At 47.7% G+C, this 22594-nt stretch overlaps 1 protein-coding gene across 1 annotated transcript in view; it reads left to right on the plus strand.

Moving 5' to 3' along the window:
* The window catches only part of LOC135813862 (PAN2-PAN3 deadenylation complex catalytic subunit PAN2-like), a gene marked incomplete in the record, with an annotated part of 38832 nt that extends 17094 nt beyond the window's left edge, over window positions 1-21738 (plus strand). The window contains 16 exon segments of the mRNA XM_065326885.1: window positions 1192-1260; window positions 1801-1895; window positions 4121-4249; window positions 5309-5639; window positions 5946-6088; window positions 8125-8223; window positions 8877-8914; window positions 9579-9681; window positions 10234-10383; window positions 10964-11023; window positions 12518-12608; window positions 13263-13423; window positions 14531-14674; window positions 15799-15978; window positions 19193-19286; window positions 19844-21738. Of these exon segments, the coding sequence (XP_065182957.1) occupies window positions 1192-1260; window positions 1801-1895; window positions 4121-4249; window positions 5309-5639; window positions 5946-6088; window positions 8125-8223; window positions 8877-8914; window positions 9579-9681; window positions 10234-10383; window positions 10964-11023; window positions 12518-12608; window positions 13263-13423; window positions 14531-14674; window positions 15799-15978; window positions 19193-19286; window positions 19844-20016 (2060 nt within the window).
* Window positions 21739-22594: the final 856 nt, after the last annotated feature.

Consider the following 22594-nt stretch of genomic DNA (forward strand, 5'->3'; position numbering starts at 1 on the left):
CCTTTGTGTACATCTTGTGTACTGTGCTCTGCCTATCCCAGGTATTGAGCACTGTAGCAGGTTAAGATGCACTGCCATGCATGCATGTATGTACCAGTATGTGTGTATTGTAAATGACGATCGGACATTGTTGGTGTTGTTCACACAGATGCCGTATGAGAACGAAGCGAAGGCTCTCGAGAACAGGAAACACACTCGAATCTCTGCTGCGCTGAAGTCACCTATGAATCGAGGTGTGAATATTATGTGTGTGTGTGTGTGTGTGTTTGTGTGTGTGTGTGTGTGTGTGTGTATGTATGTGTGTGTGTGTGTGTTGGTGTGTGTGTGTATGTGTGTGTGTGTGTGTGTGTGTGTGTGTGTGTGTGTGTGTGTGTGTGTGTGTGTGTGTATGTGTGTGTGTAATGTTCGTAAAGGCTTGCTTTTGCTTTCGTATTCAATGATCTCTTATCGAGAGGGCCTTTTCATTCGTGGATAAAAAGAAGGACAAAATGACGAGTTATGCCACCAAAGTAACCAGATTATATACAGTCAGCGAATGTGACAACAAGGCACAGAACTGACAGGGAGTACTGAGACAGTCAACGACCTGACACCTAGCTCCAACGCATCTACTGGGCGCAAAACAACAACCTTCCAACTTGGAAGGCTCCGGTTAGGAAAGGTCCAATGAGGGGAAGCCCCTCATTGAACCTGTCCTAACCTTGTTGTTGCTCCTCATTGAACCTGTCCTAACCTTGTTGTTGCTCCTCATTGAACCTGTCCTAACCTTGTTGTTGCTCCTCATTGAACCTGTCCTAACCTTGTTGTTGCTCCTCATTGAACCTGTCCTAACCTTGTTGTTGCTCCTCATTGAACCTGTCCTAACCTTGTTGTTGCACTCACTGCCTTATATTATGGTCTGGTTACTTTGGTGGATAGTTTATCATACTTTTAAAATACTTCAGTAAATTCTAACACATTGTCCTTCTTTTTTATCCATGATTACATTGGCTCACCGTCCGAGGTCAAGCTTACCTGTTCATTCCCTCAAACTTATGAATACAAGTAATTGTAAAGAAGATGGATTCATTTTCTCTGTGCTTGGCTGGTGAGCGTGTATAAGATGGGAGAAGAATGCTGGTGCCAGCTGGGAGAGAATGAGGATTTCTCTATCACCTGTACATTCAATTCCTTTGTCTTCCTACCCTCCAGCTGAAACTGAATTTCTTAAACTGATTCCGAAGTGCTATCGGCCCGTGAAACTACGCTATTCAAGATTGGGTGAGTCTGCTCCTGGAGTTGTTACTGTTAACCCTGCTATTGCTGCTCATGATGGTCCTGCTGTTGCTGCTGCTACTAATGCCTCTTGTACGGGCAAAAAGAAATAGATTGAGTAATCAGTAGTGATGCTGCTGCTGTTGCTGCTGCTGCTGTTGCTGCTGCTGCTGCTGCTGCTGCTGCTGTTGCTGTTGCTGTTGCTGTTGCTGTTGCTGCTGCTGCTGCTGCTGCTGCTGCTGCTGCTGCTGCTGCTGCTACCACAAGGACCCGTGCCCAGCCTAGCGACAACAAACTTGCAGAGAACAGCAAACTGCCTTGCAGCACCAGAGACCCATTGATGATGGGCAGATGGTTATGTTTTACACTTTGAATATGAGTGAGGAATTGGCTGCAATGGTACCTCTACCTTGAAGAAATTACTGTGAATTTTCAGTATAAAAAGTGTTACATATAATAGTACTACAAATTATATAACACTGTTTTCGTGTTGTTGTTGTTGTTGTTGTTGTTGTTGTTGTTGCTGTCACCGTGGTCACCATACAGGGCTTGCTGACTTTGATTTCAAGCAGTACAACCACACAAGCTTCTCTGGCTTGGAGATCAACATTCCCAACGCCTACTGTAACTCTATGTTGCAGGTGAGGGACGGGATAGCACACTTACCTACCTCATGCATGATGCCACATGTTGTCTGTGCTTTCACTGGCTTCATACACTACAATACATATACTGTTGTGGACATGGAAATACGGTCGCACGTCTAGCGGCACCAGGGCGCTGGCGATGCAGCCGTGAGTTTTGCGCTGCAGCGCGCTGGTCGCATCGGATCAACATGACTGTGCATTGCATGCAACATTCTGTACGGACTGAGGGTGCCGGCCCCGGTCATTCGACTGGATTTCCATGTCCACAACAGTAGTATGTGAATGTTGGTACAGTCTGTATCGGCTATAGAGTGACCGGATATAAGAATATATCGGCTACAGTGATATTGGTACGAAATATCAAAAGCAAAACGTATTTTATCCAGTAAAAAATATCACTATAACCAATATTATCGGATGTAATGATATATCGGATATTATGATGGCAACAAAGAATCAAAACATGCATAACACACTATATTATTATCGGCTATAGTGATAACTTTAAAATACATGTAGCAATAATATCAAAGGCCCTATGTTTTTACTTTCTTCACGTTGCTTATTTTTATTGTGATACATGTACATGTACATAACAGAATTTTTTTATGGAAAGGCGGGCACTAGTGCACTAGCAGCACTAGCACTAGTAGCGCACTGTCAACTATGCAGCATGCTCATTTGTCAAAACGCCATGCTGAGAAGTATTTCCTTGCCTTTCATGTGTCGATCGAAAAAAAATCAAAATCGATCGTATCGCGTATAGTGATGCATCGGTTATAGTGATAAAATCACGGAAATCAAAAGGGTACGCTATAGCCGATACAGACTGTACATGTAGTTAGTTTTGAATGTTGGAAGTGGGTTTTGAATGTCGGAATTGGGTTTTGAATGTTGGAAGTGCGTTTTGAATGTCGGAATTGGGTTTTGAATGTCGGAAGTGGGATTTTGAATGTCGGAAGTGGGGTTTTGAATGTCGGAAGTGGGGTTTTGAATGTTGGAAGTGGGTTTTGAATGTCGGAAGTGGAGTTTGAATGTCGGAAGTGGGGTTTTGAATGTCGGAAGTGGGGTTGTGAATGTCGGAAGTGGGTTTTGAATGTCGGAAGTGGAGTTTGAATGTCGGAAGTGGAGTTTGAATGTCGGAAGTGGGGTTTTGAATGTCGGAAGTGGGGTTGTGAATGTCGGAAGTGGGTTTTGAATGTCGGAAGTGGAGTTTGAATGTCGGAAGTGGAGTTCGAATGTCGGAAGTGGGTTTTGAATGTCGGAAGTGGGGTTTTGAATGTCGGAAGTGGGGTTGTGAATGTCGGAAGTGGGTTTTGAATGTCGGAAGTGGAGTTTGAATGTCGGAAGTGGGGTTTTGAATGTCGGAAGTGGGGTTGTGAATGTCGGAAGTGGGTTTTGAATGTCGGAAGTGGAGTTTGAATGTCGGAAGTGGAGTTTGAATGTCGGAAGTGGGGTTTTGAATGTCGGAAGTGGGGTTGTGAATGTCGGAAGTGGGTTTTGAATGTCGGAAGTGGAGTTTGAATGTCGGAAGTGGAGTTTGAATGTCGGAAGTGGGTTTTGAATGTCGGAAGTGGGGTTTTGAATGTCGGAAGTGGGGTTGTGAATGTCGGAAGTGGGTTTTGAATGTCGGAAGTGGAGTTTGAATGTCGGAAGTGGAGTTTGAATGTCGGAAGTGGGTTTTGAATGTCGGAAGTGGGGTTTTGGACGTTGGTAGTTGTCCCAGTGCTTCACACCGCATCTTTTCTTGGCACACCAATTGTTGGATCCATGCAGTCCTCACTGTTAGACCCATGCAGTCCTGACTGTTAGATTCACGCAATCCTCATTCTTACTATTACATGCTGCTGTCCGCTTGTAAGTGTCCAATGTCCATGCACTTCTATGTTGATCTGTACGAACTGCACAACATGTGACTTGATTGTCAACACTACCTGTTGGCTAGGATAGCTTGTTCTGTGTTCGTTGCCAAGTCCTGAGTGCGGCGGTGTCTGTAGCGTGGACCTCACTACGTGTATGTATATCCCCCCCCCCCTGTGTGTGTGTGCCTGTGTGTGTCTTTGTGGGTGTGTATGTGTGTGTGTGTGTGTGTGTGTGTGTGTGTGTGTGTGTGTGTGTGTGTCTGTGTCTGTCTGACTGTGGGTGTGTGTATGGGTATGTGGGTGTGGGTGTGGGTGCGTGGCCTTGTTTTGTATGCGTATGGCTTTGCTGGACAATAGGTGTTCTACTTCTTGGAGCCTCTGAAGATCTCGATGCAGAACCACTTCTGTGAGAAAAATGCGTGTTTGGCTTGTGAGCTTGGTTTTCTCTTCAACATGCTGGATGTTAGCAAAAGCGAGCCTTGTCAGGTAAGATATGCAAAGAGTAGACATCTGACATGCGTGTGTGCGTGCTCACCCGCATGTATGCACACACGCAACCACACACACACACACACACACACACACACACACACACACACACACACACACACACACACACACACACACACACACACACACACACCTTGACCTTTTGACGCCCATCGCCGGAGGCGATGATAGCAATGCTACGGCAGAAGCCATAGCAACTTGTGCTGGGATTGCACCATTCAACAGCTTGCAAGGCTTAAGAATTGACCGTCACTTCAAATAGCTGTATGGTGTAGACCAGGCTGAATAGTGACGGTCACACACCTTGACCTTTGACGCCCATCGCCGGAGGCGATGATAGCAATGCTACGGCAGAAGCCATAGCAACTTGTGCTGGGATTACACCATTCAACAGCTTGCAAGGCTGAAGAATTGACCGTCACTATTCAGCCTGGTCTACACCATACAGCTATTTGGAGTGACATTTTCTGGCCAGTGAATCCCTATTTTTGGTCTTTTCATTTTTTTTTTTTTTTTTCCCGCACACACATCACACCACATACTCCGGCATGCACTGGCTGTTGGTAACCACCCAGGAGAATGAAAGAAAAGTCAGGAAGAGTCTGAGAAAGAGAAGAAAGACGTGTGTGACCATAATCGTCGGGAATCGAACCCGCAATCTATCGATTGGAAATCGCTGCACATACCACTGCACCATATGGGACACACACGGTCACACACACGGTCACACACACACACACACACACACACACACACACACACACACACACACACACACACACACACACACACACACAGTGTGACACACACACACACACACACACACACACACACACACACACACACACACACACACACACACACACACACACACACAAGCACATACACAAGAGAGCGTGTGTCTGCATGTTGAGGAATCACTTTGAATGCTGCACCTTCCGCCTAAATTTTTTCACTGGGTCCTGTTGGCTTTTCGTGTACGTGCGTGCATGCGTGTGTGTTCTTGTTTTGTTTCCCTCCCTATCTCTTGTTCAGGCCAGTAACTTCTTGCGTGCCTTCCGTTGCTTACCCGAAGCCGGAGCTATGGGATTGCTGTTCAAGAAGGATGTGGACGCATCCACACAACTCAGCGAGATCATCCAGCGTTGGAGTCGCTTTGTTCTGCAACAGCTAGTGAATGACACGGAGCCACGACAGCCGGAGTCAATGCAGTTTCCTCCCCTGCCGCAGCGGGCCTCCATAGTCAACAAGCTCTTCACTGCAGCGTTCCAAACCTACATCACGTGCAAGGAGTGTGGGAGTGAGGAGAACAAACCTTACACCACACTGCAGTGGTCAGTCACCTATCCACGTGCTCGCCTAGATGGTAAGTGACACTGTGCACGTGTATGCACGTGTGCTTGGGTGTGTGTGTGTGTGGGGGGGGGGGGGGGGGGTGCTTGGGTGGATATGTATGCACTTGTGTGTGCGGGTGTGGGGGAGGGGGGGGGGGGGGGGTCTCTTTTCTCTCCCTGTCTCTGTGAGACCCAGGGGTAGCTAATTGTTGGCAGCGAGCCAGGGTGCGTGTGTGCATATTATGCCCACATGCACCGTATAATGTGTATGTGTACCGGTATGTTTGTGTGTGTGTGTGTGTGTGTGTGTGTGCGTGTGCGTGCATGCATGCATCCAGACCCTAGTGCAAGCAGTTCTAGCACAAGCGGCACCAGCAGTCGACCAGTGCCGCGAACGTTCAGTGAGGTGCTATGCGGCAGCATACTGCGGGAGCAAGCCACACAATCATTCTGTCAGACGTGCAAGAAACATCAGCCATCGGTAGGTAGTTACTAGTACACTCTACTCTACTTGTACACTCTACACTCTACTCTCTACACTCTACACTCTACACTCTACACTCTACACTCTACACTCTACACTCTACACTCTACACTCTACTCTCTACACTCTACACTCTACTCTCTACTCTCTACACTCTACACTCTACACTCTACTCTCTACACTCTACACTCTACACTCTACTCTCTACACTCTACACTCTACACTCTACACTCTACTCTACTTGTACACTCTACACTCTACACTCTACTCTCTACACTCTACTCTCCAGTTACTGAACTTGAGTGTACGTGTCCCTGTGCTGCTGTCGAGAGCAAGATTTATAATGTAGGTTTGCAGCGTACGGCAAACCGTAGTTATCGCTGACAACTGAGCAGCAGGCAAAAGCCACACGCGCGGCTAGGCGCGCAACAATGGGGGTGTCTGGCATGCAATGGCGAGCAGCCGTACTGGGGAAAGCCCAGGCCGCAGTACGAGTACGCCCATATGCGCGGGCGAGACTACCCCATATTTGCATAAAGGTATCAGCGCTACTAATGCAATGTTTACTACAAGCCGGGCTCATGGCGCCTAATCTCTATATTAGGAAGCAGTTCCTTTCATGGCACGAAAGGACTCCAGCGCGCGTACTAAGCCTCAGCCAAGGTACAGTACTAACCGAATATGCAAGATAGAACAGGCGGTGTGGCGGAGCAAACATACCGCGTATGGAAGAGGTGAAGTCCCCGGATGCCGCCCGGTCCACAATGACAGACACCACCATGCTTATATGGGAAATAAGGCGCGAGAGCCCACCAGGTAAGGCGGGCCGCATACGCACGTGGCAAGCACAAATAGCGTAAGACGTACCCACGAGGCCACAACGCGAGAGCTAGAGTACGGCAGCATGAGCAGAGTACGAAAGTACGATGCCGGGTCAACGCAGGGCGGACCAAGGTGTGGTAGTGCCACAGCACGAGGCAGCTCAGCAGTTGGAGTTGGCGAACGCAGGGACAGCATCAATATTGGCAGCTAGCAGCAGCAGATGGGCGTGATTTTTTTTTTTCTTCAAGACTAGCAACGAGGAGCAGCAGGCAACCCTCGTTTCACTCGTGATTGCTTAATCACATGGCAAAAAAAACAAAAATGCAACCCCATTCTATGGTGCTATGATGTGTGTGTCTCGGGGGGGGGGGGGGGGGGGGGGGATGGGGCGATAATTCTTGCTTTGGGCTGGCCAGTTTTGTCTGTCTTGAAATGAAATACAGTCAGACCTCGCTTAACCGCACACATCCGTTTTCCACAAAAAGTAACCGGATGGACGAGGGAACCGGATAATCAAACACACATACTGTATGTATGCATGGCATATGCTGTAAATCAGTAACCAACGATTTTCTTCCGGATGGCGAGGGATCCGGATAAGCGAGGCCTGACTGTAGATGCAATGCCAAGTCCAAACACGATCTAAGTACAGCACTAATACTCCGAAGCATTAAAAAAGGATGCCTAAGTTAGGGTTGACAAATCTCTTATTTATTTCTCTGCACCGAGCCTCCAGGTTTGGTGTTTAGTTGTGAAGTGAAGCTTCTGCTCAAGTGTGTTCTGAAAGACAGGTGAATAGCTAAGGGTATAGAAGTATTGATAGAGCATGTGTGTGTGTGTGTGTGTGTGTGTGTGTGTGTGTGTGTGTGTGTGTGTGTGTGTGTGTGTGTGTGTGTGTGTGTGTGTGTGTGTGTGTGTGTGTGTGTGTGTGTGTGTGTGTGTGTGTGTGTGTGTGTGTGTGTGTGTGTGTGTGTGTGTGTGTGTGTGTGTGTGTGTGTGTGTGTGTGTGTGTGTGTGTGTGTGTGTGTGTGTGTGTGTGTGTGTGTGTGTGTGTGTGTGTGTGTGTGTGTGTGTGTGTGTGTGTGTGTGTGTGTGTGTGTGTGTGTGTGTGTGTGTGTGTGTGTGTGTGTGTGTGTGTGTGTGTGTGTGTGTGTGTGTGTGTGTGTGTGTGTGTGCACACTGTGCGTTTGTGTGACGGTTCCCTACAATAGAGGCAAATACGTACCCTACGACGCATGCCCCACGTATTGTGCATCAACTGCCAGGCTGATAGCCCTTCGGAGCAGGAATTCTGGAGACAACAACAGCAGGTCAGTGATGCCTGACATATGTGTGCTGGTTGGCTAGCTTTTTGTTAATTTACTTACCGTGTTTTCGGAGTACAAGCCGCACTTTTAGCACCAGTAAATCACCCAAAAAAAAGACTTATTTCGATGGTCAAATTAGCGGTGATAAACTGGGTGGATATCTGTATTTTGTGACAAAAATGTGGGTGCGGCTTTTACTCGGGAAAATATGGTGAACTAAGTAGAGATACTCAACAACACGATGTTCTTATTACAAAGCACCCTACTAATTTTACAGAAGCCGACCAGGCATCATGACTTTGCACATCTATCGTTATGCTGCTTCACTACGTGACCTGTTTTATTATTATTATTATTACCCTACATGTACATATAGGTGGGAGTAGCATTGTGCTTGGGAGTGTTTGCCTGTATCAGCAGAGGGTGTGTTACGATGTGCTGGTACTGAAGTGCAGGACCAGGCAAGTACACGCACACACTTACTACATTGGAATGTGTTGAAGTATGAACCCCTCTACTCACTGCAATGCAATACTTATGAAATGGACAGGTATGGTTTGTACCTATATTCCATTGCATGCTGCAGTCAGTGTAGATCTACGTGCAGCTGATACAGTGTGCATGTATCGTGTGTTGTTTCTGCTGTTCTTGCATAGCTGGTTCTCGAGGAGTTGGAGACGAATAGAGGGACAGCGTGAGTGCCATGCAAACACACACACACACAAACACACACACACACACACACACACACACACACACTCACCACACCACACATTACATGCAGTTCTGCCGAATCGTCGAATGTAGACACGGTCCGAAAATCCACCTTCGTCCTAAACCAATCTGAACGAGCCTTCAGGATTTCGACAGAAACTGCAAAGATTGTACTCTATGTACTAGCACAGTATGTATGTGTGACAGTATAGTGGTGGTGCTGACTACACTCATGCTACCCTATGACACAAGATAGAATGTCCAGTCGCTTCGTGTATGGAGAAGGTGTCCGGTTTCGGATGAAATGTCCTGGGCATCACAGTACATGTATGCCTGGCTGTGACAGCAACATGATAGAGTGTCACTGACTCACTGGGTACTGCACTAGTAGTAGCTCATGTACTACATGTGCAACTCCAACTTGTGAAGGAAGCATATTGTTCCTGTTTTCCCCATTGAGCTGATTCGGAACATATTTCATTAGACCTTTATTCACATGGTTTCGTTGTTTTCAACGTTTGAGTCATCATGACCATCGTCAGGCCTGTCGTGTTTCGGCCGATGTTGCTGGCAAGCTTTTTTAAAACATTTTATGTGCCAAGTCCTTTAATTCAGACATTTTGTTTGGTTGACTGTTTCGACAGAGGTCCTCACGGTCAGCAGTTACTATGGAAATCATGGCTACCGACGTCACTGCGTATCTCTCAGAAAGGCGATGATCTTCGCGTTGAAGACTGCAGCACATTGGTAGGAGGGGAAAGGAGACGTATGTGTGTGTGTGTGTGTGTGTGTATGTGTGTGTGTGTGTGTGTGTGTGTGTGTGTGTGTGTGTGTGTGTGTGTGTGTGTGTGTGCTCTCTCTCTCTCTCTCTCTCTCTCTCTCTCTCTCTCTCTCTCTCTCTCTCTCTCTCTCTCTCTCTCTCTCTCCCGTACCCTCACCCTCCCTGCCTCTGCTTGTGTAATGTGTGTGCACGTGTGTGCCGGTATCTGTGTGTTATCTGTACTTGAATAATCCTGTGGATTGTTCCTGGTTTTCCCCTTTCCATTCCTCAACTAGTAAATGTTGTTCCTGGTATTAGAATTATGTTATGTAAAACTAACCATGGCCTTCTTGCTGGAAACTCTTTTTTGATGTCATTGTCACATGGGTGATCCTGTAGTAGCAATAGTGGATGATGTCATTGCCATGTGGAGCACATGTAATTGTACTTGTGCCTGTGATGATGATTAGCGATGTTAGCGATGATGTCATCAAGCTGTGTTTTGTATTGGGGCCGGTGCGTTTGGCACGCTGCTGCAGGATGGTCCGCAGGATCAGCGATTTCAGTCTCCAAAGTCCGATATCTACTATGACCTGATCTCGTCAGTTGCATACGTCAAGGACACTCAGTCACCTGGAGCGCTAGTAGCACATGTCAAAGTCTCCTCTAACTACCATCGCAAGAAAGAGGTGAGTTGCTGTCCTTGTCGTCGCCATTGTTGCTTTCTGTACTAAATCATGTTTGTATTTTTCACCGTCCAATAGCAACAAGCCAATGCTTATGTAGGGGGGGGGGGTAACAAGTTATGGTCCAGGAAGCTGTCACTGCGACCAGTGCGACAGATGGTTCCGGAGCAAGAGCGGATTTGGCCGACACAAGTGCTCACCGGTAACATCAGCAGCAGAAGCATCTTCTGACACACTGGAGTCACCAGTTACAAACAACATGTCCTGCGAACGTTGCAGTTTCCACTGCGCCCGCTGCAACCGCTATGTGCTATCGCGCCAAGGCATGAAGCGTCACAAGTGCAGCCGTGGCTCGGCCAGAGCAACCAACACAGACCGTAGCTCCTTCTGCATCGTTTGCAATTGCGGTCGGCGTTTCAGTGGACCACAGGACCTATCCCATCTCCGCCTCTACTGTTCCAAACCTGCTCCCCCCCCCCCCCCCCCATGGGGCCCGCATAGCCAGAATATGGCAGCATTTCCAAGGTCCAAGGTATGTGTGTGTGTGTGCGTGCATGCGTGCGTGTGTGTGTGTTAACTTCAGAATGTTGACCAGACCCAGTGGTATATCTTCAATGACTTTGCCGTCAACCCTGTAGCACAGGTGAGTGATCACTCAGCACACCTACAAGTACTACATGTACTACATGTAGTACACATAGCACATCTACTACATGTGTGGCAGTCATTGCGAGGGGACAACATACCAGCTCGAGTGTTGCTACTCTCACATAATAAATGCACTGTACTGCTCAATGCAATCTGATCAAGGGAGTGAATGCCACGCCGGGCGCTGTGAATCCTTAGGCCCCGGTCACACCGAAACGAGCCACTTTGGGCTTGTTATCGCTGGCGCTCAGCTGGCTTGCGTGATCCCTGTGACACGGTCACACCAGACCTTGAGTGCAAAGCTTGAATGGCTTGTTTTTCTTACCCGCCAAATTTTGAATATCTCGAAACACACTAATGTTTGCAAGAAACTGGAGAGCAGAACGTTCGCGATCTAAAACTGTACTTGTTCTAGTGTTCAGTTTTGATGAAGAAGCAAAGGAAGCCCGGATTCTGAATTGCGAAGTCGTGCTCTTTTTATTTGTTCGGTGTGCATGGACGCGATGGTTCGGGTGGTGTTTCCTGATGTCGAGCTTTCTGCCCCGCCGGTTGCCGTTATTGAACTCAGTTGCAATCCACTCTCTTTTTCGTACCCGGCTTTCTTCATGAATTCGGTCGTGAGTGTGGTGCCTTGTCTTGGCCTCAAACCACAGCTCCAACAATCTACGCAGCAGTCTAGAGGCACAGCGGCAGAAATCCATGGTCGTCGGACAAAATCCAAATCAAACTGAATACAGTGTAGTTGGGGTAGACAGACTCACGGTCAAAACCAAAGGCACAGGGAATCCCCCGGATAGCACGGTTCCACGGACACAAGAAAGAACATCAATATCAGTTCATCATGTCAACTAGCTACATGGTGTGCTCCGGAGCTCCAAGCGCACTCAAATTATTTTTTGAATTTCGGCTTTCAGCCGCTTGTACAAGCTGTGGCTGAAACAAGCCGAAAAAAACGGCTGAGAGTCAGCCACGGCTGAAAGTCGCTTGTAGGACATTTTTCAGCCATTTCCATGGTAATAGTGACGTAAACAAGCGCTTTTTTCGGCTGAACGGCTGAATCGAGCTCGGTATGACCGCGGCCTTAGACCTGCGAACACTGGCATAGTGAACTGGTGCAGGGCACACACTTGACTTGACTCACACGTTCAGAGTTCATTAAGCAGCAGCACTGTAGTGTAATGACCATTTGAAATACCTACTGTGTGCATCATACTCATCACTGCCTCTCTTTGCTATTTGTCTGTAAACTCCAAAGCAGTCACCATACATGTAGTCTGTTCCATAAATACTTATGTACTGGTTCATTGGTTCATTGGTTCATTGGCATTCATATGTATACCCTGATGATAGGCCAAGCCTGAACATTTGCTGAGATTTAAAGATAATCGCAGTAAAGAGACCATTTTCGGAGTTGAAGAGAAGAGGTAATCATGGATGTTTCTCTTTGCTTGAGTATAACTTGATGTAAATATGTTTTGTTGATCTTCAGGACTCTGCCGTTGACTTTGCTGATGCGTGGAAAGTGCCCTGTGTTCTCTTTTATGCGCGGCGTGACTTGAATCACCTCTACGATCTATCAGGTACAATTAGTATAATTCCTATGCAATTTAGTATACCGTATATTCTCTATTATAAGCACAGGTCTCCATTACTAGCACAGTCTCTAATACTAGCACACTGTGAGCACCTTTCGAAACATTATAAGCACAGTCTCTATTATTAGCACGGTGCTGGTGGAAATCAATGCTGCATGCATGATATCTAGCATGTATGTCTTCTTGCTCTGTATGGATGTATAGGTTGAAAAAATATAAGCACGGTCTCCTATATAAGCGCGGTCTCCAATATAAGCACGGGGTAGAGGGGTGTTGAAAAAATAGAAGCACGGCGCTTATAATAGAGAATATACGGTACCTGTATGGCTGCCGTGTATCATCGCTGAAACTGAAACATGCTTCTGAGTGAGGCTACGTGCCTCTCCTTGACTTCTCCACTTCTCTTCACACGTATTTCTTGTCTGAATCTCTCTCTCTCTCTCTCTCGCTCTCTCTCTCTCTCTCTCTCTCTCTCTCTCTCTCTCTCTCTCTCTCTCTCTCTCTCTCTCTCTCTCTCTCTCTCTCGCTCGCTCGCTCTCTCTCTCTCTCTCTCTCTCTCTCTCTCTCTCTCTCTCTCTCTATCTATCTATCTATCTATCTATCTCTATCTGTGTGTGTGTGTGTGTGTGTACGTTGCAGTACGACAACATCAAAACCCCAATGTCCTGGTAGCAGCATTGCCCCGGGCTAACCCAGCACTGTCTCAAGTAGTGCCTCCAGTGCGTGTTTTGCAAGTAGATGAGCTGCCACAACGACGTGCTCTCTTTGGCCTCGACGCAGAGTTCGTTGTGCTCAATCAAGTAGGTGTCTGTTTTGTGCAAGCATGTTTGCATCTGCCCTCCTGCTGCTGCTCCTGCTGCTGCTGCTGCTGCTGCTGCTGCTGCTGTCCATGCAGGCACCTAGGTAGTACAGTAAAACCTGTGTTTGCCCGACCCTGCACCCCCTGCACCAAGCCGAATCCTGTATTACCGGACAAATGTTCATGCACCAAAGTGCTGTGGATCGAACGTGCATCCCTGGATCAAGCGGAATCCTGTCATCGTATCAGGACGGTTTACACTGCACCAAGCCCAGGGCGTCCGGTTAGGCCAGGTTTCCTGTATGGAGAAACAGCGTCAGTCTCAACTACCCTGGATAGAACATGTTTTTCTCTTTGCATTGGATATTAAGTACTTTTTGTCAGGACCTTCAATATCCTGTGTATCCTTTCCCAGTCATTCAGCCTTGGATATACAGTACCTGGGCTGTTAAGTACTGAAGTGCAGGTTAATGTTCCCTGTAGGCATGTTGCACTGCACTGTTCCACTGTGCAATGTACAATAGAGTGCTTGCCAATGAACTTGAGAAGGCATCCCTGGGTATTTAAAAGCGTCTTGCACACTGTTGGCCCGTGTTGGGTACAAGTGTGAAGCGTCTTGCACACTGTTGGCCCGTGTTGGGTACAAGTGTGAAGCGTCTTGCACACTGTTGGCCCGTGTTGGGTACAAGTGTGAAGCGTCTTGCACACTGTTGGCCCGTGTTGGGTACAAGTGTGAAGCGTCTTGCACACTGTTGGCCCGTGTTGGGTACAAGTGTGAAGCGTCTTGCACACTGTTGGCCCGTGTTGGGTACAAGTGTGAAGCGTCTTGCACACTGTTGGCCCGTGTTGGGTACAAGTGTAAATGGGTCATTGCTGCATGAAAACTGCGGCACTCTACCCTTTCTTGTGTTGGAAGCTAAGCTAAAACAATCTCTCCAAGAATTTCTGCCTCGGAACTTTTCTTATGCATGCGTACTGTACGATGCAGTTGAGTTAGTACAAAGGTGCAAATAATTGTAGCACTGCTGGTGTGTGTGTGTGTGTGTGTGTGTGTGTGTGTGTGTGTGTGTGTGTATGTGTATGTGTGTGTTACGTTACTGCACTACAGGAAGAAGCAGAGCTTGCTATTGATGGCACCAAGACCACTATCAAACCTAGCTGCTTGAGCTTGGCGAGAATAACGGCAGTCAGAGGTGGGAACAAGTTACATGGTGTTCCGTTTATTGATGATCACATTGCTACGACAGAACCGGTAAGTCACCCTCCAGCCTGCTGCTGCTTTTGCTGTCCCCACTGCTGCTGGCCCACTGCTGGCACATTGGAAATAAGTGGGAATGGAAGTAGAATAAATTGTATCAGTGTGAATGTGAATGTGTGTGTGGGGCGGGGGGAGGGGGTTGGGTATGTATGTGTGTGCGTGCGCGCGCGTTTGTGTGTGTGTGTGTGTGTGTGTGTGTGTGTGTGTGTGTGTTGAACAGTGTCTTGAACCGTGCCTTGAACCGTGCCTTGAACCGTGCCTTGAGCAGTGCCTTTGGCCGTACCTTGAACTGTGCCTTGAGCAGTGTCTTGAACATTGTTTTGAACTTTTGATCTTTGACCACTTAGTGCTGGTTGTGAGGCTGATCTACTCACCCCAATGATTTAGGAGATGTGTCCGACACCTTGTTTCTCCAGATAGGTGATGTACATTGACAGTATCTAAGCAATACGTAAGCATGCAGAAAAAGTCTTTTTGAGTGGCTTTCAAGAGATCTTGTTTGGTGTTGTTGCTGTATGGATAATCACATTATTGCATATTGCCTTGCTGGTGTATGTGTGTATGTGTGCATGTATGTGTAGGTTTGTAAAGACAGTTGTCTAAAGTCCCTAGGTTGCTCATCACATCCTTTTCCTCTTATAATCACGCTGATTTTGTCATCCCTTTTCCTCGCGCTATTGAAATGTACCTCCATCACCTTTGCCCCCTTCTCCCCTTCTCCGTATATATATTCTAGTGATTGTTAGTCTTGGTCATATGCTGTCTGATGAAGTGTTCTGACACGAAACTCGGAGTAACAGCGGAATGAGACTTGTTTGATTCATTGCTGTGTAATATTTGTATGTTTGTATATGTGTGTGTGTGTGTGTGTGTGTATGTGTGTGTTTGTGTGCAGCATGTGTGTGTGTGTGTGTGTTTGTGTGCAGCATGTGTGTGTGTGTGTGTGTGTGTGTGTGTGTGTGTGTGTGTGTGTGTGTGTGTGTGCGTGCGTGCGTGTGCGTGCGTGTGTGTGTGGGGGGGGGGTGTGCGTGCGTGTGTGTGTATGTGTGCGTGTATATGCATGTGTGTACGTGTGTACGTGTGTACGTGTGTGTGTGTGTACGTGTGTACGTGTGTAGGTTGTGGATTACCTCACGAAATACTCTGGCATCAAACCGGGTGACCTTGATCCAAACGTCTCCAGTAAGCATCTGGTCACATTGAAGCAGGCCTATCGCAAGTTGAAGTTCCTGGTCGATTGTGGTGTGTGCTTTGTGGGGCACGGATTGAAAAGTGACTTCCGCGTCATCAACATGCTTGTTAGTGCTTCCTTGGTTTCTTGGTCGTGCAGTGCGTGTGCGTGTGTGCGTGTGTGTGTGTGTGTGTGCGCGTGCGCGTGTGTGTGTGCGTATGTGTGTGTGTGTTGCCTCGTCTTTTAGTAGGGTTCCCTGTAATGAGGCCATGCCTGTTGGGACTCCCCTAGCCATACCGGTATATTTTAAACTCCACTACTACTCTACAAGTAAAATGTATGCAGCGGTAGTCAGCTTGGAATCAGGAGGTTATCCCGTTACATGCTGTCCCCTGTAATGCTGGTGTGCCTAGCATTTTGGACCCCAAATCCCTAGATTGAAACTGCTGAAGTTCAAGGATTTTGATGAGTACAGGATAAAGGCTAGAAAGTAGTGCTGCGTCGGGTAGCATTTTCTTCGGGTATCGGGTTCGGGTAGTTTTCCACGGGTAGCACGGGTGCCCGATCGGGTAACACCACGATGCACCCCTTCCCTTGCACACTGGGTATAGACATGCGGAGTATTACATGAATTTGTACATGTGCACTGTACATGATGGTTTTTTTGGATGAACGGTTTTATTAATACTGTAGTCTCACTGTATACAAGAATGCTAAACGAAAGCAGAACGGTAGCCAACAACTCAACAAAATTAATTAATAATCACTTGGTGCAAAAATAAGAAAAGAAAATTATAACACCCGAAAGCGCTAAATACAAAGTCAAGAAAAGGGGAAATCATAAACCACGTAGCGCTAAATGTGTAATAAACCGAGTGAAAAACCCAGGAAATAAAAAAATAGAAAAAATGTTACTAAGCGAAAAGAATACAGTCATGTAACAGGAGATGCAGGTTAACCCAGACGACACTCAGAATACACAAGCACTGTACATGATGTCATCTGCGACTTCGGGTTTTCTGGTACTATTCTGTACCCGATTACCCGAGGTCCTCACGGGCAGCACGGGTACCCGACTGCCCGTGCACACCACTACTAAAAGGGGCACACGCAAAGTTAGAGCGCAATCTAACCTATGAAAGACGGGGACATTTTTGCCGGCAGTTCAAATTTCATCTAGCGTTTACAGAGATGCACGGTGTAACGTTATCAGACTATCAGTACATGATGCCTCTCACCGACTGTACCGTGTACATGCAGGGTTCTAGCCAGGTCAAAATACAGTCTACTCGCGATAAGTCACGCACAGTGTCCTGGAACAGAAAATGCGCGACTTACCGCGAGTGCGTGACTTACATTATGCACCATGTCATGCATATGTACAGCCGTCATTTTTTCTTCTGCATAATTATGGACATGTGTGCTGAACACGCGTACAAGCACTGAGCTGCATGCGCACGTCGTTACACTCTCTAGTCTGTATTGAACACTGACTGTGCACTACTGTGGTACACTGTACACTGTACACTGCTGTACACGAGACGTAGATCTACCACAGCGTGAAGCCATGATCGATAATGAAGAAGGCATGATCGAGAAAGACAAGTAACGACGTAATGTCGTTCCGTTAGTTTTGGTAGAGATTTGACAAGACGCACTTCTGTTTCCGTCGTGCAACACTTCGTTTCCCTTTGCTTGACGATGCCTTCTCATAAGAAAACGAAAGAACAGCGAACAGTGGCTGATCGACTGCGTTTGGTTCGTCTCTATCGTGAGAGTGGAAAAACGTCCGCTCGAAAATTTGCGAAGTTGAACAATGTTCCGGAGGCGATGTTCCGCGGCTGGCTGAGGGATGCTGAAGCTGGCAAACTCGCCGATGCTAATCCGTCTTGTCCACAGGGAGTCCGCAACAGAAGTTCCCAGTTCGGGAAAATTGAGGAGCGGCTAGTGAAGTATATTTTGCTTCGAAGGGAGAAGTTTGTGACTGACAAACTTGGATTGTCGTGGGTGATCCTGTCAGGATGGGAGAAGGCTCTCATACAAATATGCACATAATACATGTAATTATATTCTTACCTTTACAGTATTCAAGCTCCATCATTGAAAACCACATCATTCGCAAATATTCACGAAATCCACAAAATCCCGAAAAATAAAAAAATTCTTGAGATGGGTGTCCTGGATGAAAAAGTGCGTGACTTATCGCGAGTGCGTGACTTAAAAGTGCGTGACTTATCGCGAGTAGACTGTAGTAGGGCGGGGGGGGGGGGGGGGGGGGCATGGAAAACAGTTACCCCGTAACCCATTCTTCCATTTTCAAAATACTCTTATTTCAGAAATTTTCGGTGCTCAATATTTTCGGTATGAGAGCAAAAGGCTAGGTTAGGTGAACTGAAATTTTCGGTACAGGGAAGCAGTTCCCCATTGGATTATACGTGTTAGTGTTTGTTCGGTGTATTGAAATTTTAGGTATGAAACAGATGCACCGAAAGTACCGAAAATAAAAGTACACCGACAATTTGTGAAATTACAGTAACTGTCTTGCAATGCGAAATGCGTGAGTGAGCCGGGCGAACACATGACTTCACCCCAGACAAATGCGCCTTTATGAACCCCTCTACTACTTATGCATGTACTGACTATCGACTGCATTTTCGTTGAATAGCATGAAAAACACAAAAATCGGAAAATGAGTAGGGGCACTTTTTCACAGGGGGGAGTTCGCTGCGTCCCCCCCCCCCCCCCCCCTTTGGCTAGAACCCTGACATGTCATGTGCAGTGTCCGAGCAACCAACTGTAGCCTGCATGCCAATAGAGTGAATGTAGTGCGACTCAATATGCCGTATTATCTCTAATATAAGCACAGTCTCCAATAATAGCACGTCTCCAATAATAGAACACCTTGGGGCGGCATTCAAAAAATAAAGTGCTCAGTCTCCATTATAAGCACACTGTGTAAATTCATTATCTGTACCGGCGAAAAAAAAACCCTGAAATGTGTGTGCCATGCATGAATTTGGCATGGCAACATGCCTCTGAAATGAGGTTGAAATAATAATGGAACAGTCTCCAATAAAGGAACGTCTTCATTAATAGCACGGGGCAGGGTACATTGAAAAAATAAAGGACCGTGCTTATATTAGAGATAATACGGTGTGTGTGTTCATAACTTCATGTGTATTTATGTTTGTGTGTGCATGTATGCATGCAAGTGTGTGTGTGTGTGTGTGTGTGTGTGTGTGTGTGTGTGTGTGTGTGTGTGTGTGTGTGTGTGTGTGTGTGTGTGTGTGTGTATCTGTGTGTGTGTATGTCTGTGTTCAATTGGTCTTGCTGTGAACTAGATACCTGCAGAACAGGTACTGGACACGGTGGAGCTCTTCCACTTGCCTAACCAGCGCTATATATCACTCAAATTCTTGGCATGGTTCTTCTTAAGTAAGTTGAAGGTAGTGCACGCTTGTGTCTGCTTGAGGGAGAGGGAGACAGAGACAGACAGACGAACGGACGGGCAGACAGGGAGGGAGAGAGGGGGAGAGGGAGACAGAGACAGAGACACAGAGAGAGTAAGTTACATTTATAAAGACAGGTAAGTCTAACAAATGAGGACTGAGACCTCTACAACAGGGTTTTTGATTTGAGACAGAGAGAGAGAGAGAGAGAGAGAGAGAGAGAGAGAGAGAGAGAGAGAGAGAGAGAGAGAGAGAGAGAGAGAGAGAGAGAGAGAGAGAGAGAGAGAGAGGGGGGAGGGGGAGGGGGAGGGGGAGGGGGAGGGGGAGGGGGAGGGGGAGGGGGCGGGGCGGGGGGGGGGGAGGGGGAGGGGGAGGGAGGGAGGGAGGGAGGGAGGGAGAAAGGGAGGGAGGGAGGGAGGGAGAAAGGGAGGGAGGGAGGGAGGGAGAAAGGGAGGGAGGGAGAGAGAGAGAGAGAGGTTTACCATTCTAATTTTAAGTGGTGGATCAAGGCTGCATGTTGTTTCTTCATGAATTTCTCTGCAGATGTCCACATCCAGCTTGTGGTGCACGATAGTATCGAGGATGCACTGACCGCCGTCACTCTCTACCGACGCTACGTGCACCTTCGTCGCCAGAACCAACTGACCGACGCCATAAAGAAGCTGTACGAGGCCGGCCGCAAGCACAACTGGCAGGTACCGCCGGTAAAGCCATAGGTACCCAGTGCACAGACTGCACAAGTACCCCGTGCACAGAGCACACAGGTACCCAGTGCACGGAGCACACAGGAGACTCCACAGGTGCCCAGTGCACAGACTACACAGGCACCCCGTGCACAGACTGCACAGGAGACTCCACAGGTACCCAGTGCACAAACTCCACAGGAGACTCCACAGGTACCCCGTCCCCGTGCACGGACTCCACAGGTACCCAATGCACAGAGTCCACGGTGCAATGTGCAGTGCATACCCGTTGCCATGCCAAGCCCTGCCGTACCTGCTGAGCCGTGCTTTGTTGTACTTGCTGTGCCAAGCCCTGCCGTACCTGCCATACCTGCCATACTCGCCATATCCGCTCCCATGCCACACCTTGCCATACCCACTCCCATGCCACACCTTGCCATGCCACGCCTTGCCATACCCACTCCCATGCCACGCCTTGCCATACCCACTCCCATGCCACACCTTGCCATACCCACTCCCATGCCACGTCATGCCGTACCTGCCACACCCACTCCCATGCCACATCATGCCGTACCTGCCACACCCACTCCCATGCCACGTCATGCCGTACCTGCCACACCCGCTCCCATGCCATGCCCTGCCGTACCTGTCACACGTGCGCCGCGTTTCTTCGAGACGGATGCTAATGCCAGGACGATGTTTCGGACAAAAGACGGGAGATGGGTGTCCCCATATTGACGGTCTCAACTCTTCCACTGCTCCAGTGTGACACGGTAACTGTTCTACGTCACATGATCTGTCTGCTCACCTATTGTTTATGCGTGAGCTATCACGGAGGGTGCACTCACCCTGACGTCATGAACAGTATGACATTGTCCTCACGATGTCATCATTACATCATCAACATACCCTGATCTCATCACTATGTGATCATCAACACTATGTGTTGGCATCACCATGCCATCACCATCATCGTGGGCCGTTGTCCCAGCACAGCGGAGTCTGCTTTGCCGCAGTAGTGTGCCAAAGTGGGCACACCTGCACGCTTTCTCAAAGGTGTACGTTGCAAGGAAGAGGCTTTCGATTGTTTTTTTGAAAATACCTTCAATCCTTTGCATACCGGAGTTTGAACCGTATACAACTCACACTGTGTGTGTATACTTCTGTAGCCGCCTGTGCATTTGACCAACCATCCATCTGTTGTTTGTCCGTTCGAACTGTGCATAGTTTATGCTGTGTGCCTTGACCAGTCTTGTTTGCTTATACAATCTGCCCTCCAAGAGGAGGAGGTGCTGTGCTGTATGGACTGTGGACATGAAACATTGTGTCGCTTTTGCTCTGTCTGGCCCCCTGGCACAGGCTGTAGGATGTTCCTGTGTGCCGTGTGCACATACACACTTCGCTGAATGGCTGGGCCAATTTATAGATCTGTTACAAGTAATAGTCACTGGACTTCAAGTCTCTTCTTTTCTTTTATTTATAGAATGTTTTTAATGTGACTGTCGTCCGCCTTATCACTATGTCACAGTATGTGGCCAACACGCAGAGTTTTGCCTGCAGTTTTGTACTGTCGTATTGAAGTACATGTAGCTGCACATACTTCTGACACTGCTATGCCATTTTGGTAGTGATGTAGGTCACTAAGGTGTGCTCATCTATAGTAGAGGCTGCTGGCCTAGCGCCTAGCGCCTGTACACACACCTTTACTGACTTCTTTTCTGACACACTCTGGGAAGACTACAAAATTAATCCTTCTTCAGCTTTGCTCTTGCGTGAGGGGGAGGGGGTCGCGCACAGCAAACGATCAGTGCATGAGTAAGATCATGATGTATGTTGCCCGATGATCGTAGAAATACGTGAAACTCAGAGTTGCGGCACAGCTTCCAATCTCTCTCTCTTGTATACCGTATTTTCCCCATTAAACGTACACGTCTCCAATACTAGTACGTCCCCAATTGTAGTACATGTTGGGTGTGGATCGAAAATATAAAAGGACACGTCTCTAATAATAGTACATGCTGGAATGATGTGATGGGCATAAGTGGGGTACAGATACCAGGGTCACCTTACTTCGTTTTTCTTACCCGTTCATCATCTTTGTGTCTTTGTACACTGATTCTTACCATGGTTGGGTGTATTTACAGCCTTACAGCATCATTATCACGAGTTGTTTGCCACCCAACCCGAGGCAATCAATCTTCCCAGAAACAATAAAAGTACACGTCTCCAACACTAGTACAGGCTATACTGCTATAGTAGTACAGGTCTGACCACCTTTGAAAAAATAAAAGTACTGTACATTTATTGGGGAAAATACGGTAGACAGCATCACTAGCCCCGCTCTCTGGAGAGGTGTTTATGGCTGCATCAACAAACACCGCCGAGGATGCCCGCGCTGATGTCCGTGCCCGTGGCTTCTGGACCCGAGCACAGGATGCTTTCTTTGATGTACGCGTCTTCCATCCTGATGTGGCGTCCTACTCGGCCCAACCACTGGATGCCCTACTGCTTCAGCACGAGCGCCAGAAGAAGCTGCAGTACGGAGAGCGAATCGTCAATGTGGATCGTGGCACATTCAGCCCGCTGGTGTTGTCAACTTCTGGTGTTGCCG

The sequence above is a fragment of the Sycon ciliatum genome, chromosome 4, assembly GCF_964019385.1.
Source record: "Sycon ciliatum chromosome 4, ocSycCili1.1, whole genome shotgun sequence".
Taxonomy (NCBI): domain Eukaryota; kingdom Metazoa; phylum Porifera; class Calcarea; order Leucosolenida; family Sycettidae; genus Sycon; species Sycon ciliatum.